Below are 14,496 nucleotides of genomic sequence, written 5' to 3' on the forward strand. Positions count from 1 at the left end.
GCTCAGTGAAAACTATGCTGCCTTGAAAAAGAAATGCAGGAAAAAAACAGAATCTGAAAATCAAGCACTTCAAACAAAATCTGAGTGTTCTTTAACTTAAAGTTGTATTTAAGTTCTACAGACTGTAGATTAAAGTAATAAATTTATGAGATTAGAAAACACAAAGGTATATAATCTACTATTCATTTCACTAACAATAGGTATAAGTATGATGGATCATTTTACTAATAAACATAATTCAACCAACACATTAACCTATAAAATAAATTATAATATGGAAAAACCATCAAATCCAAACTGTTTAATTGTAGAAGGATCCTTCTTCACCACCCATAATTCCCATCACTCCCAAGATGCAAGCAGCCACCTCATATACCTTCGCCTGACAGTGATGTTAGCACAGGAACTTCTTTCCAGAGGCTCTTGAACACGATAAACTGACTGAACAAAGGCTACTGTGCCATATGGATTATCATTGGCAGGAATAATAATATTTGCCACTGGATCTAACCCAATAGTACCTCCACCAGAGGCATCAGTTAGTTGCACTTGGATAACCTAAAAATAGAGTGAAAACTTCCTTAACAGCATCCCAGCTCTGAAATTAGAGTAAGAATGATGCAGGTAAAAAATCAGCAAACATATCCATACAAGCATAAAAATAAAATGGACTAAGTATAAATGGACTCAAATAAAACTCCCCCAAAACATTTGTAAACCCAGCTTGGAATAGAATAATTCATTATCAACTTAATAATAGAGCATGATTATACATAAGAATGCAGGCTGTTTAAATTCCTTTATATTCAGTTTTATAATCATATAAATCAATTTTAAGATTCCTATTTATGTTTATCATTTCAATGATATGACTTTTATGTCCTATACCTTTTTATTGAGGGGAAATATTGCATATGCATTTTAGCTCAAAGTTAAATCTATTATGCTTTATTTCCCATGTTATCCTGAATGGAAATTCTGACAAATCTTATAAGAAAAAACATCATATTGTATTGCAACCTTTAGAAAGAAGGAAAGAGAAATGTTTTCTATATATAAATGAATAATATTTTAGAATTGAATTATGATTTGCATTCAAGAGAAATTCTATGGACTCCTATAAAATTTAATACTATTAAAGAATGAATGCTAATATAATACTTTTATGAGGTCTAAGCTTTAGTAATACTTGAATTTCATAAAATAAAATTATCTTCAGACAATATGTTAGTGATGGATGAATCAGCTTTCCCACTGAGACTCTAATTTTAGTTGCCACATTGCTTCTTCATCATAAAAAATATAAAACAGGAAAATTACCTAGCTTATTTGTTAAATAAGCTCTGAAATTAGAGTAAGAATGATGCAGTTAGATAGTAAACTCTCAATAATAGTTGAAGAATAATAAATGAAGAGTGGAAAGTCAAAATCTACACTTAAAAAAGATTGGCTTGCATCCAAGCCAAAAGAGATCATAAATACAAATTAATAAAAACAAATGTAGAAAAAAATGAACATATTTTTATATATTTTTAAATTATTTAACACCATTATTGAAAAATACAATGTAATTGCACAAAAAACAATCGTATACTAATAAAATCTCATGTAGACAAAAATCTATTTCTAGAATATTCCTCCTCTTGTTATTTGTAAAGATCACTTTTATACTACCATACTTTGACATTCTTGCAGAAATAATTCATCTGACATCCTCTCTAAAATGTCATAGCCAGAGTCATCTGTCCTAGTCACTATAAGACAAGGCACAATTTACAGTGTCATTCTATACTAGCCATTCCTCTCACCTCTTCAATCTCCGGAACGTCGTCAGCCAGGACCTCTAACAACAAGGTTTGAATGGTTTCCCCAGGGGCAAAGGTCACATTACCTGAGACAACTCGCAGGTCGCCAGTAGCAAGCTGTCCATTAATGGTGGCAACCCACTCAATAGTAACATTGCCGAGTGTCCCAGAATTTCGAATTATTGGCAGGTTTACCTTCACTGAGTTAAACTCAGGTTCCTCTACAATAAGTTTAGTAATCTGAAAACCTGGAGGGAAGACGGATACAAAGTATAACTGAGTCAACACAGAACTAACAAGGACCCTTCTACAGTGGATTCTTTCTTCCCCTAAGCTACCTAAGTAGCTACATCCCACAAAAGCAGGGTACCATGCTGTGACACAACTTTGTCAGGCCTGCCAAAGTTTCCAATCGTTATTTTTCATTGTGCTAACAACAGAAATCATAAAGTGAGATGTCAACAGGGATCATGTATATACCAGCCATGAGTGAAATAATCCAGTGGGAACTGTGGCTAACTATACAAACAGGCCTGCCTCGTCCCCAGGGGTAGTTGCTATTTGCTCCCATGACTGATACTATGCAGGAAAGTGGGGTTTGATATTGCCAGATTTTCCTACTTATCAGGAAAGCCCAGAAAGTCAGATCTGAATGGCAATTTCTACAAATTAATTTTTAAAAGAATTACCTAAGACTCACAAAACGCATCTGAGAACCAAATCTGAACAAAAAGCTAAAAGTTTGTGATTTCCATCTCTATGTTAAGGGGTGAGTTACTCACTTTTTTTAAAAAAAATTACTATCCATGCCTGTCAGGCTACATAGGGGTTCTATGTATCACTAATAAACAGGTTAAAAAAGAACACTTAATCAAATCAATTCTGAGTCTCTACAGAAAAGAAATGGCCATTATACTTGACTTATACAAACAAGTAAAAGAGAGATGCAAACAAGCCCGATTACCAAATAATCCATAGGGGTCATCAGAAGCCTCAATAATAATGACAGCCTCTGTCAAAGCCCCTAGTTTCGCTCCTCCTGTTGTTTGATTCAGCAGCTGCACAAGGAAAGATTCTTCCAGTTCAGGGTAGATGTCGTTAATGATGTATATTGGCACAGCTTTACTGGTTTCCCCTTCCAGCAAGACCACATCTGATGAAGCTATACTGTAATCTTCACCTGCAAGGATGAAAAGTAAAATGTTAACACTTATTCAGAATATGATAAACATTCCACACACTAGGGAAACAATATTTACTCCAAACTTTATGGTATACCTGGGGAGACATTTTCGAGGATATTAACTATATCTATTCTATTTTTTTTAAAGAGAGAGAGAGAGAGAGAGAATTTTTTTATTATTTATTTCTTAGTTCTCGGCGGACACACATCTTTGTTTGTATGTGGTGCTGAGGATCGAACCCGGGCCACACACATGCCAGGCGAGCGCGCTACCGCTTGAGCCACATCCCCAGCCCAACTATATCTATTCTAAACAAAGTTTTCTAAAACTAATAAAAGTTGGATTTGTTAATATCATAAGATAATGGAAAAAACTTCTTAAGGTTGTTCAACTTCATGTCTTCATTTTTCAGGAAGATACTTATATACTTTACTATAGATTGATTCTCTCCGTCCCTCCTTCCTTCTCTCTCTTTAGAGTGAGATAGACAATCATTACCATAACATGGTTCCTTCTCTACAAAAAAAAAAAAAAAAAAAAGAGTACAATACTTTAGAACAAAGAAAAGAACTAGAATTCCAATTTCACTGGGGAAATAAACTATACTATTGCAGAAACGACATGTTAGCATCCTCAGTGATACAGCTGGAAATGACAAACTTTCCTACAAAGCTGGATAAAAAGCTGCTGCTGAGTATTGCTCAGGGTGGCAAGAAAACAAGCACTGGATAAGGAAAGGAGGGAGATTCCCTTTAGATCCTACAGGCGAACTCCTCAGAACACTAATTCCCCCCACCTGTCAATAGATGAGGTTGTCTAGAGACAGTCAGGCATTCTTAGGTCTGTGCATCCTCTAATGTGCACAGATGAAGTAAGCCTGGCTTGTTTTTCCTTTTTTTTTTGAAGATGGACAAAATGCCTTCATTTTATTTATTTATTTATTTATTTTAAATTATTTATTTATTCTACTCTGTTATACATGATGGCAGAATGCAATTCATTTCATATTACACATAGAGAGCACAATTTTTTAAATCACTAATTGTACACAAAGTATTTTCACACCATTCGTGTCTGCATACATGTACTTAGGGTAATGATGTCTAATTCATTCCACCATCATTCCTACCCTCTTGCTCCCTCCCTTCCACTCCCTCCCCTTTGCTCTATCTAAAGTTCCAACATTCCTCCCATCCTCTGCCCCCATCACCGTTATGAGTCAGCAACCTCATATCAAAGAAAACATTCAACCTTTGGTTTTTTTGGAATTGGCTTGCTTTACTTGGCATTGTATTCTCCAGTTCCATCCATTTACCTGCAAATGCCATGAGTTTATTCTCTTTTAATGCTGAGTAATGTTCCACCCTGTATATATACCAAAGTTTCCCTATCCATTCATCTACTGAAGGGCATCTGGGTTGGTTCCACATTTTAACTATTGTGAATTGTGCTGTTATAAACATTGATATGGCTGTGTCCCTGTAGTATGCTGTTTTTAAGTCCTTTGGGTATAAACCGAGGAGTGGGGTAGCTGGGTCAAATGGTGGTTCCATTCCAAGTTTTCCAAGGAATCTCCATACTGCCTTCCAGATTGGCTGCATCAATTTATAGTCCCACCAGCAATGTATGAGTGTGCCTTCTTCCCCACATCCTCACCAACACTAATTGTTGTTTGTATTCTTGACAGCTGCCATTCTGACTGGAGTGAGATGAAATCTTAGAGTAGTTTTGATTTGCATTTCTCTAATAGCTAGAGATATTTGAACATTTTTTCATATGTTTTTTGATTGTATATCCTCTTCTGAGAAGTGTCTCTTCAGTTCCTTAGCCCATTTATTAACTGGGTTATTTATGGTTTTTTTGATGGTAAGGTTTTTGAGTACTTTATATATCCTAGAGATTAGTTCTCTATCTGATGTGCTTGTGGTAAAATTTGCCCCCATTCTGTAGGCTCTCTATTCACCTCACTGATTATTTCTTTTGCTGAGAAGAAGCTTTTTAGTTTGACTCCATTCCATTTATTGATTCTTGATTTTAATTCTTGTACTATAGGAGTCTTATTAAGAAAGTCAGGGCCTAATCTGACATGATGGAGATTTGGGCCTACTTTTTGGATCAAACCCAGTGCCTCACACATGCTAGGCAAGTTCTTTGCCACTGAAGTACAGCCCCAGCCCAGGCTTGTTGTCTTTTTTTTTAGCAAGAATCATGTTCAGATGATTTATGTTTTAAATCAGGCATCATATCCCCCTCATTCACACTCCTATTCCTTTGAGTGAACACTAGAATTCTAACTGAACTGTTATTGGGCAAATCTCCCTCTAAATTCTGGATCTCCTATATCAAAGAAGGCAGTCTCCAAATGTGTGCATTTGGCAGTCAAATCATTCTGCTTATACATAAAATAGTCAGTGCTAACCATTGTCTCTTCCATATTCTTCATAAATAAACAAGGTAAAATAATGGCAGATAAGCCTACTCCAAAGAACCAAAATTAATGGCTACTCATTTTTTCCTGCATTCCTTAGTAGTCATTTACACATGAAACCCTTTCAAAAAATGGAAAAAAAAAATCAGAGAAAGCCAATGACATCCTTAGTTTACTTTTCTTTGGCTTGTGCATACTTCAGCTGTCATAACTTTTGAATTTTGGTACAATTTTACCAGTGTTTTTCATGAATTCTACCAATTTGGAGTCACAGATATGTAAAATCTCTAGATTGGTATCTAAACAGACACAAGAGTACTGATGCTTTCTAGTTGATTTTTCGAATTATGTCCTTATGTGGCTTTGTTAATCCAGACACATGACCCTTTAAAACACTTCACTGCTCCTTAGATATCTTTCCTTACCAGCTACTGCAGTTATTGGCACAGCTTTAAACTTCACAGAAACATCTGCAAATGCTCCTCCTGTTCTAGTCACATTGATAATGGGTCCAACATGATTTTCTGTCACTCGAACCACTGGCGCTGAAAGCTGAAGGGTTCCAAATGCATTGTCGTTGGCAAGGATAATTAGATGGGCTACAGTTTCTACCTTAGGTCCCAGGCGTGGAGAATTTGGAACTAAAAGAGAAGAAAAGCTAATATATCAAATTTCTAAAAACGGGTTAAAAGTCATCAAGAAGCCTCAATAAAACTGCATCAGCCAGATGTCTCTCTCTACTATTTATATTTCAAAGGATTTAAATCTGTATATGCACCACCATTAAACTAGACATTGGAAATACAAAAATAAAGTAAATAGAAAATCCCTGCTCTCTTGCACCTTACAATCTAGGGAGATTTTTCTTCATATAAAAGCTTGGCAAAGGAAAGATTACCCTACACAAGTATTTTTAATAAGTATTGGAAACTTCTGAAAAAGCAGTGAAATGGTTCAAGTATAATTAATCATCAATTTACATGATATTACAAGTCATAATAAGCCTACAGAATTATGTGCTTCTATTTAGTTCATAATCATGCCACTAAAGAAAAACAGCACTCTGGTTATGAAACTGAGTAGAAAAGGCATTTCCTTCTAAGTTCCTTGAGCTCAAACACCAGCTGCAGACTCCAGTCACCCCACTGCACTGCAGAACACCAGAATTACTCCTCCCATCTAACTGTATTTGAATACATATAATCCAACCTCCCTCTCTCTTCACTTCCTACTACCTTTCCTGGCCTGTAATAATCACTCTAGCCATCTACTCTCTTTTTTGAGATCAACATATTTATCTTCTTCACATAAGTGAGAATATGCAGTATTTATCTTTCTGTGCCTGGCTTATTTCACTTTTGATAAAGTTCTCCAGTTCCATCCATTTTGCCACAAATAGCAGGATTTCATTCTCTTTGAGAGTCGAATAATCTCCCCTGTACCATATTTTCTTATCCATTCATCTGCCGAGACAGATAAAGACAGGGATAGATATATATTATTCAGCAGATTAGGAATCAGGCATAAAGAAGTTGAAGAACTCATGTAAGATCCTCTACTAGTGCCTATCAGACACAATGAGGAGGTGTACTAAATGGCTGGCCTCATTTTCTTACTTTCTATTTATGATCCCCACCATATCAGCTACCTGACCTTTGGCTCTCCACCACTGGGCACCCTGCCCTGCAACCAGGTGCAGGTGCTAACAGCTGCTCCTCTCATGGAAGTTGATGATTATACTTAGAATAGAGCAGCAAAGATCCTAGCAGGCCCTACACTGATTTGTCTACTAAAATTTGAGTCATCAGCAAGTTTATAAGATGACAGAATAAAGGAGATTGCTTTCCTGACTGTTCTGTGGCATGAAACCAAGAAAGCAGACAGCAGCTTCTCAGTGAGCATTTTTGAAGGCAGTCATTTTTCATGGGTCAGTTTTTTGAGGACTAGGAGTTTTGTTTTGTATTCTTTCATTTTTAAAAAATTTTTACTTTACATAGACATATATATTTGCTCTTACCTGTTTTGCTTGATTCTCTCTTTTCTTCCACTAACAGCCTATCTCTATTGTTCTCTCTTTCACTCAGTTTTTTACATCTATCTTCTTTCCTCCTCCCTCATAACCATCACATTCTATATTGCTTCTGTTCTCCCCCTGTCCACCATTTGAAATGGAGAACCCTTTTGCCAACTTGCTGTTTTCATTGTAGACAACAGCTGATCATATCATTTCTGTTTATTGTGATAATTAACACTGTAGACATCATAATAGAAACTATTTGGTTTAATGTTGTATATTGTTTGCATTGGTTGTTGTTATTATTTGTCTTCCCCTAAAGAGTGAGGTTCTGGAAACCTTCAGGGATACCATAAGTCCAGCGGGCAGAAACTCTAGTGCCTCAGATCCATTCTGTTAGAAGGGTGGACACACAAACAACATGAAAAAGCAAGAAGCAAATCATCCCGAACAAACCGAGACACTCCAATAATAGAAATCCATTGACACCACAGTGGAGGAAATGTCAGAAAAGGAGTTCAAAATGTACATGGTTAAACTGATCTGTGAAGTAAAGGACTGAATAAGGAGTGAAGTCAGAGAGAAAATATAGGAAGTGATAGATCACTTCAATAAAGGAATAAAGATTCTGAAACAACAACAACAACAACAAAACAGCAGAAATATTCAAAATGAAGATATCAATTCCAAATTAAAAATACAATTAAAAGCATCACCAACAGACTAAATCACTTGGAAGATAGAATTTCATACAATGAAGACAAAATATATAATCTTGAAAACAAAGTTGACCGTAGAGAAAAAAATATCAGGAGACCATGAACAGAACTTTCAAGAAATATGGGATAACCTGAATAAATAAAGATTTATTGGGATAAATAAAGGCTGGGAGATACAAACAAAAGGAATGCACAATCTTTTCAGTGAAATAATATCAGAAAATTTCCAAAACTAATGAATGAAATATAAAATCAAATACAGGAGGATTACAGGACCACAAATATACAAAATTACCCTCATTAAGGCACATTATTATGAAAATGCCTAACATATATAGGGATAAAGATAAAAATAAGGAAAGAATTTTAAATGCTGCCAGATAAGAAGACAGGTAACATTATAGGGAAACCAATCCAGACCTCAGATAATTTCTCAAATCAGATCCTCAAAGCTGGGAGGTCTTGGAAAAATTTATACCAAGCTCTGAAAGAAAGTGGAAGCCAGTCAAGAGTACTATACCCAGCAAAATTAAGCTTCAGAATTGATGATGAAATAAAAACTTTCCCTGATAAGCAAAAATTGAAAGAATTTACAACTAGAAAGCCTACACTACAAAACATACTCAATGTGATATTTTATGAAGAAGAAATGAAAAACAAAAATGAAAACCAGCAAAGGGAGGAACCACACTAAAAGAACACTGAATCAGGGAGAAACCAATTCTAATTAAAAACCAGAAGTAAATCAAAATGACAGGGAATAATTATCATATCTCAAGAACAACATTGAATGTAAATAACCTAAACTCATCAATCAAAAAAACATAGACTTAAAGATTGGATTTTTTAAAAAAGGACCTACAATATGCCATCTCCAAAGAGACTTACCTCATAAGTAAAGACATCCACAAACTGAAGGCTAAAAGAAGGGAAAGAAACATCATTCACATAGATCGCATAAACAAGCAGGGGTTGCTGTCCTCATATCAGATAAAGTGGACTGCAAGCCAAAGTTAATCACAAGATACAACGAAGGATATTTCATACTGCTGAAAGGAATTATACATCAACAAGACATAATAAGTGAAAATATTTATGCCACAAACAATGGAGCATCTATGTACATCAAACAAAACCTTCTCAAATTCAAGAAGCAAATATACCACAACAAAATAATACTGGGTGACTTTAACACACCTCTTTCACTAATCGATAGATCCTCCAAACAAAAACCAAACAAAGAAGGTATAGAACTAAAAAAAATATGATTAATAATTTAGGCTTTACAGGCATATATAGAATATTTCATCCATCAATGACTGAATACACTTTCTTCTCATCAGCACATGGATTCTTCTCTGAAATAGACCATATCTTATGCCCACAAAGCAACTCTTAGCAAAAACAAAACATAGAGATAATACCTTGCATCCTATCAGATCATAATGGAATGAAATTAGAAACCAAAGATAAAATAATAAATAGAAGCTACTCTAACACCTGTAAACCGAATAATACACTATTGAATGATGAATGGATAACAGAAGAAATCAGGAATGAAATTTAAAAATACTTATTTTTCAAAAGAGGGAACCCTTCCAAACTCAGTCTATGAAGCTAGTATCACGCTGATACCAAACCAGATAAAGACACATCAAGGAAAGAAAATTTCAGACCATTATCCCTGATGAACATAGACACAAAAATTCTTAATAAAATACTCACAAATTACACACAAAAACATATTAAAAAGATGGTGCACCATCATCAAGTGGGATTCAGCCCAGGGATACAAGGTTGATTCAACATATAGGAATCAATAAATGTAATTCATCACATCAATAGACATAAAGTCAAGAATAACATGATTATCTCAGTAGATGCAGAAAAAGCATTTGACAAAATAGAACACACATTTGTGTTCAAAACACTAAAAAAACTAGGGAGAATGGAAACATACCTCAATATTGTAAAAGCTATATATGCCAAACCCAAGGCCAACGTCATTCGAAATGGAGAAAAATTGAAAGCATTCCTTCTAAAAACTGGAATAAGACAGGGATGGCCTCTTTCACCACTCCTATTCAATATCGTTCTAGAAACTCCAGCCACAGTAATTAAACAGAAGAAAGAAAGAAAAGGGATACAAATAGGAAAAGAAGAACTTAAAACTATCCCTCTTTGCTGATGACATGACTCTATGTTTGAAAGACCCAAAGATATCCACCAGAAAACTTTTAGAACTCATAAATAAATTCAGCAAAATGTCAGGATATAAAATTAACACCTAGAAATCAATTGTATTCCTATATATCAGCGATGAATCAACTAAAAGAGAAATTAGGAAAAATACTCCATTCACAATAGCTTCCATGAAAACTACAGAGCACTAAAGAAAGAAATTGAAGAAGAACTTAGAAGAAGAAAAAATCTCCCATGTTCTTAGATAGGCAGAATTAATATTGTTCAAATTAGCCATACTACTAAGAGCATTAAACAGATTTAATGCAATTCTTATTAAAATTCTGATAACATTCTTTATAGAAATAGGAAAAGCAGTCCTGAAGTTCATTTGGAAAATAAGAAGCCCAGAACAACCAAGGCAGTTCTTACCAAGAAAAGTATAGCAAGACGCATCACAATACCAGACCTTAAATTATACTACAGAGCTACAGTAACAAAACACCATGGTATTGGCACCAAAACAGACATGAAAACCAATGGTACAGAAATAGAAGTCATAGAGACAAACCCATAAAAATACAGATATTTCATACTAGACAAAGACACCATGAATATACATTGGGGAGAAAACAGAGCCTCTTCAACAAATGATGCTGGGAATTCTGGAAATACATATGTAATAAAACAAAATTTTTGACCCCTATATCTCACCCTTAACAACCCTCAACTCCTGGCACATACTCACAGTGGATACTACTCAGCCATAAAGAAGAATTAAATTATGGCATTTGCCAATAAATGGATAGAACTAGATACTATCATGGTAAAGTGAAATAGGCCAATCCCAAAAAAACTAAGGCAGAATGTTCTCTCTGTCATGCAGATGTTGACTCTAGGCAACAGGGAAGGGAGGAATGAAGGTTCACTGGATTAAACAAAGGGGAATGGGGAAAGGGGGGAATGGTAATAGTAAAGACAGTAGAATGAATCAGACATAACTTTCTTATGCTCATATATAAATACATGACCAACATAACTTCACATCATGTACAACCACAAGAATGGGAACTTTACTCCATTATGTATGACATGTCAAAAAACATCCTACTGTCATGTTAACTAAAAAGAAGAAATTTAAAAAATAAAAAAAATTGAGTCACTATCACAGACTTGCACTTAATTATTCTTTCTTTATTCTACATTATAGCTATGCGGAAATATGCTGCATGGTTCTGGGAACAGAGAAAACATAAAATATACGTTGATTGTTTCTCCTATCCCATAGCACACAGACACTCTGTGTGTGTGTGTGTGTGTGTGTGTGTGTGTGTATAACACTTTATTATTAATAATTGCTCATATTTATTGATAATGTTTACCTTGTGCCAGTGCTATATTAATTTTTGCATATTTGCTCATATTTAATCCCTATAATACATCTGTATTATAAATAGGGAAACTGGGACTTTAGACGATTATGTTCAATAGCTTATTGTTATAAATTTAAAAATAAGTTATCTAACACCAACACACACAAGTCCTAACCATTATGATGTGCAATAATCCCTTTTGGTTTTATTTCTATTTTGATACATTTGTGCTCAAAAACCAGAGTGCATTCTCTAATTCTTACTTAATAAGGCTAATTATTATTTTAATTTCTCTGTTATTATAACTAATCCGGCTTTTTAAAAAGTGAGGGGTATTGTGTAAGAATTTTTAAACTTGACTGTAATTTAAAGATTTAATATTAGCAATTGTAAATTTCCTCTATAACCCTGGACTACAATTACATTCATTGTGGTTAAGAATGTGGCTTCTCATACATAATACATTCATGCAGGTGTTGAGACTCAGGGGAAGAAACTTGCTTGTAAAGAGCTTTACATACTGACTTTGAATCTTACATTTTAAGCTAAGTCAATATGCTAATCTTAGAATCTTACATTTTAGCCTAAGTTATTCCACAAATTTTCACAATTTCCTACCTCTACACAGCCCTGTCCCCTTCCTTCATACATGTTACTTGTCAATACAAAGAGCTTTGGTGGGTTAATGAATTTCCCAAAAGTGGATCAAGGTGAAGGGATCTCAGGCTCTTGTTACTAGGATTAGCCCTGGACTCACCAGAGAGATTCCAGAATGCTTTGAAACTACAAGTATAATAGTATAACAGTAGTAGAGGTCAATTACACACAGATTATACAGAAGCTTCTAAAATGTTGGAATGTAACTGACTTCTAAAACATGATTTCTAAGAAAAAAATGTATTCCACATCCAGTTGTCTTACAGATAAACTTCTGTAAGGATGATCTTTTCAAAGTGAGAGCTTACTATTTTTATAAAATTTTCTGTTATAACCAATTCTAAAAATTCATTATTTTGGCAGCACACTAATGCATACTTACTTGGTCTATCCTGCACTTTCTCTATTAAAGTAGAATTGAATAGTTCAATAAACACTGACTCCGACCTTTCTGGTTCATCATCATCCAAAATTGAAATAGTTATTGTGGCCTCAGTCTGATTAGCTCCAAAAACAGCAAATCCAGAAGCTGATATATAATCTCTTCCTTGACTTGCTCTGGCTAAATTAGGTGGAAAATAAGGTAGTTTTTTCATATCATCTACTGTAGCATAAGAGACCATAACTTTTCCCATAAGGCCTTTCAGCCTTATTATTGATAATGTGATGTTCTGGGTTGCTTCCTCAACTTCAATAGGTCTATTCTTCTCAGAAAAAATGAATACCCCATAAGGATCATCACTAGCCAAAATTGTTAATGTGGCACTAGTATGAACTCCCAAAGAACCACTGGAGACACTCAGGATTGACACAGAGAATGCCTTATCCAGCTCTGGATCTTCATCTGGCAATATTTCCACTGTGATATGGGCACTCCTCTGTCCAATATCAAAGGTGATGTTGCCAGAGGTGAAGGCAAGATCCCCATTAGGATCAGAGTCTATGTTCCAATGCAAAGTCACTAGAGACAGAGTTCCATGACTCCTCACAACCTGCAAAATAGAGTATTAAAATGTTTCAAAAGAGAAATTGAAACCTTTGACCTAGAGGTTTACATGTACGTAATGACAAGTGCATAATAAATTTTAACTTTACATAAATTCCTAAGATTATAAGATTATTGAAGTCAGGAACCATACATTATGCATCCCTGAAGAATCTCAGAGAGTCATAGAGAAAATATTTAAAAAGTTATTGTTACATGAAATCACAAGTTGATGGAAAATTTTTAAATTCTGCCTAAATTTTAGCTGTATCTCAGACAGAGTTATAATATGTAACAGTAATGAACAAAATGTGACTACAAACTTATTATATTTAAGCAAATCCCCTTGAAAGTTTTTACATTTACTGCAAAACATGGTGTGTGCTTCATTGTACATAACAAATGGGTGTGCTTTTTCTGAAAAACTAGTCAAAAAATTCATTTTTAAGAGAAGTCATATTTTCTTTCATCTTTGATATAGCAAATACCAAAACTTGCTTGACTCAGTAAATACAATACATTTAAGAGGCAAAAAATGCTTTTATCAATATATTAAAAATCAAAAACTTAAAAATTATTCCTTATTTCCCCAAATAATGTTTATGTAGATAAAATAGTGTTAAATTCTGAACAGCAGTTTTATAAAAATGTGATCCACTCCCTTAATTTTTTTCTTTCCTAGGTAGTTTCTATTTCTGAACTTGATAAATTAATTCCACAAAAATTTAATGAAGACATGCCACAATAATAAAGAAATACAATAACTCAAAAACAAACATGTTTGAGTTAGTGTGCTTAATTATTTGTACAAAAGCTGAGGAAGCTGAGTCATTAAGCAATAGAACACTTCTTAATTTCTTTGCAACAAAGCAGAGTGGACATACACACATATCAAATAGAATTGTTATTTTTATTATTGATATTCACGAATGTTTTGGATTTTCCTTCCTTCTGAGTAAGAGACAGTATAGAAGGCACTTCACCCAATGACATTAGGTATGGCCATGCACCTTACTTTGACCATAGAAATCTAAGTAAAAATGATTTAATCCGATTCACAAAGAAGCTATAAGGTCAGTATGCAGTTCTCAACACCCACATTTCTTGTCTCTTTTATGAAGGTTGGGATATAGGCAACTGTAATCCATGG

The 14,496-nt window shown here is 34.5% G+C and overlaps 1 protein-coding gene across 1 annotated transcript in view; it reads right to left on the bottom strand.

Moving 5' to 3' along the window:
• Adgrv1 (adhesion G protein-coupled receptor V1) overlaps positions 1–14,496 on the bottom strand; it is a 522,757-nt gene that overhangs the window by 440,461 nt on the left and 67,800 nt on the right. Inside the window, exons 27-31 of the mRNA XM_076857025.2 lie at positions 12,744–13,353; positions 5,843–6,058; positions 2,770–2,985; positions 1,809–2,053; positions 377–558 (exon numbers count right to left, since the gene is read on the bottom strand). Coding sequence (XP_076713140.2) covers positions 377–558; positions 1,809–2,053; positions 2,770–2,985; positions 5,843–6,058; positions 12,744–13,353 — 1,469 coding nt within the window. The remainder of the gene's footprint in view (positions 1–376; positions 559–1,808; positions 2,054–2,769; positions 2,986–5,842; positions 6,059–12,743; positions 13,354–14,496) is intronic.

This window comes from Callospermophilus lateralis, chromosome 5 (assembly GCF_048772815.1).
Source record: "Callospermophilus lateralis isolate mCalLat2 chromosome 5, mCalLat2.hap1, whole genome shotgun sequence".
NCBI classification, from domain to species: domain Eukaryota; kingdom Metazoa; phylum Chordata; class Mammalia; order Rodentia; family Sciuridae; genus Callospermophilus; species Callospermophilus lateralis.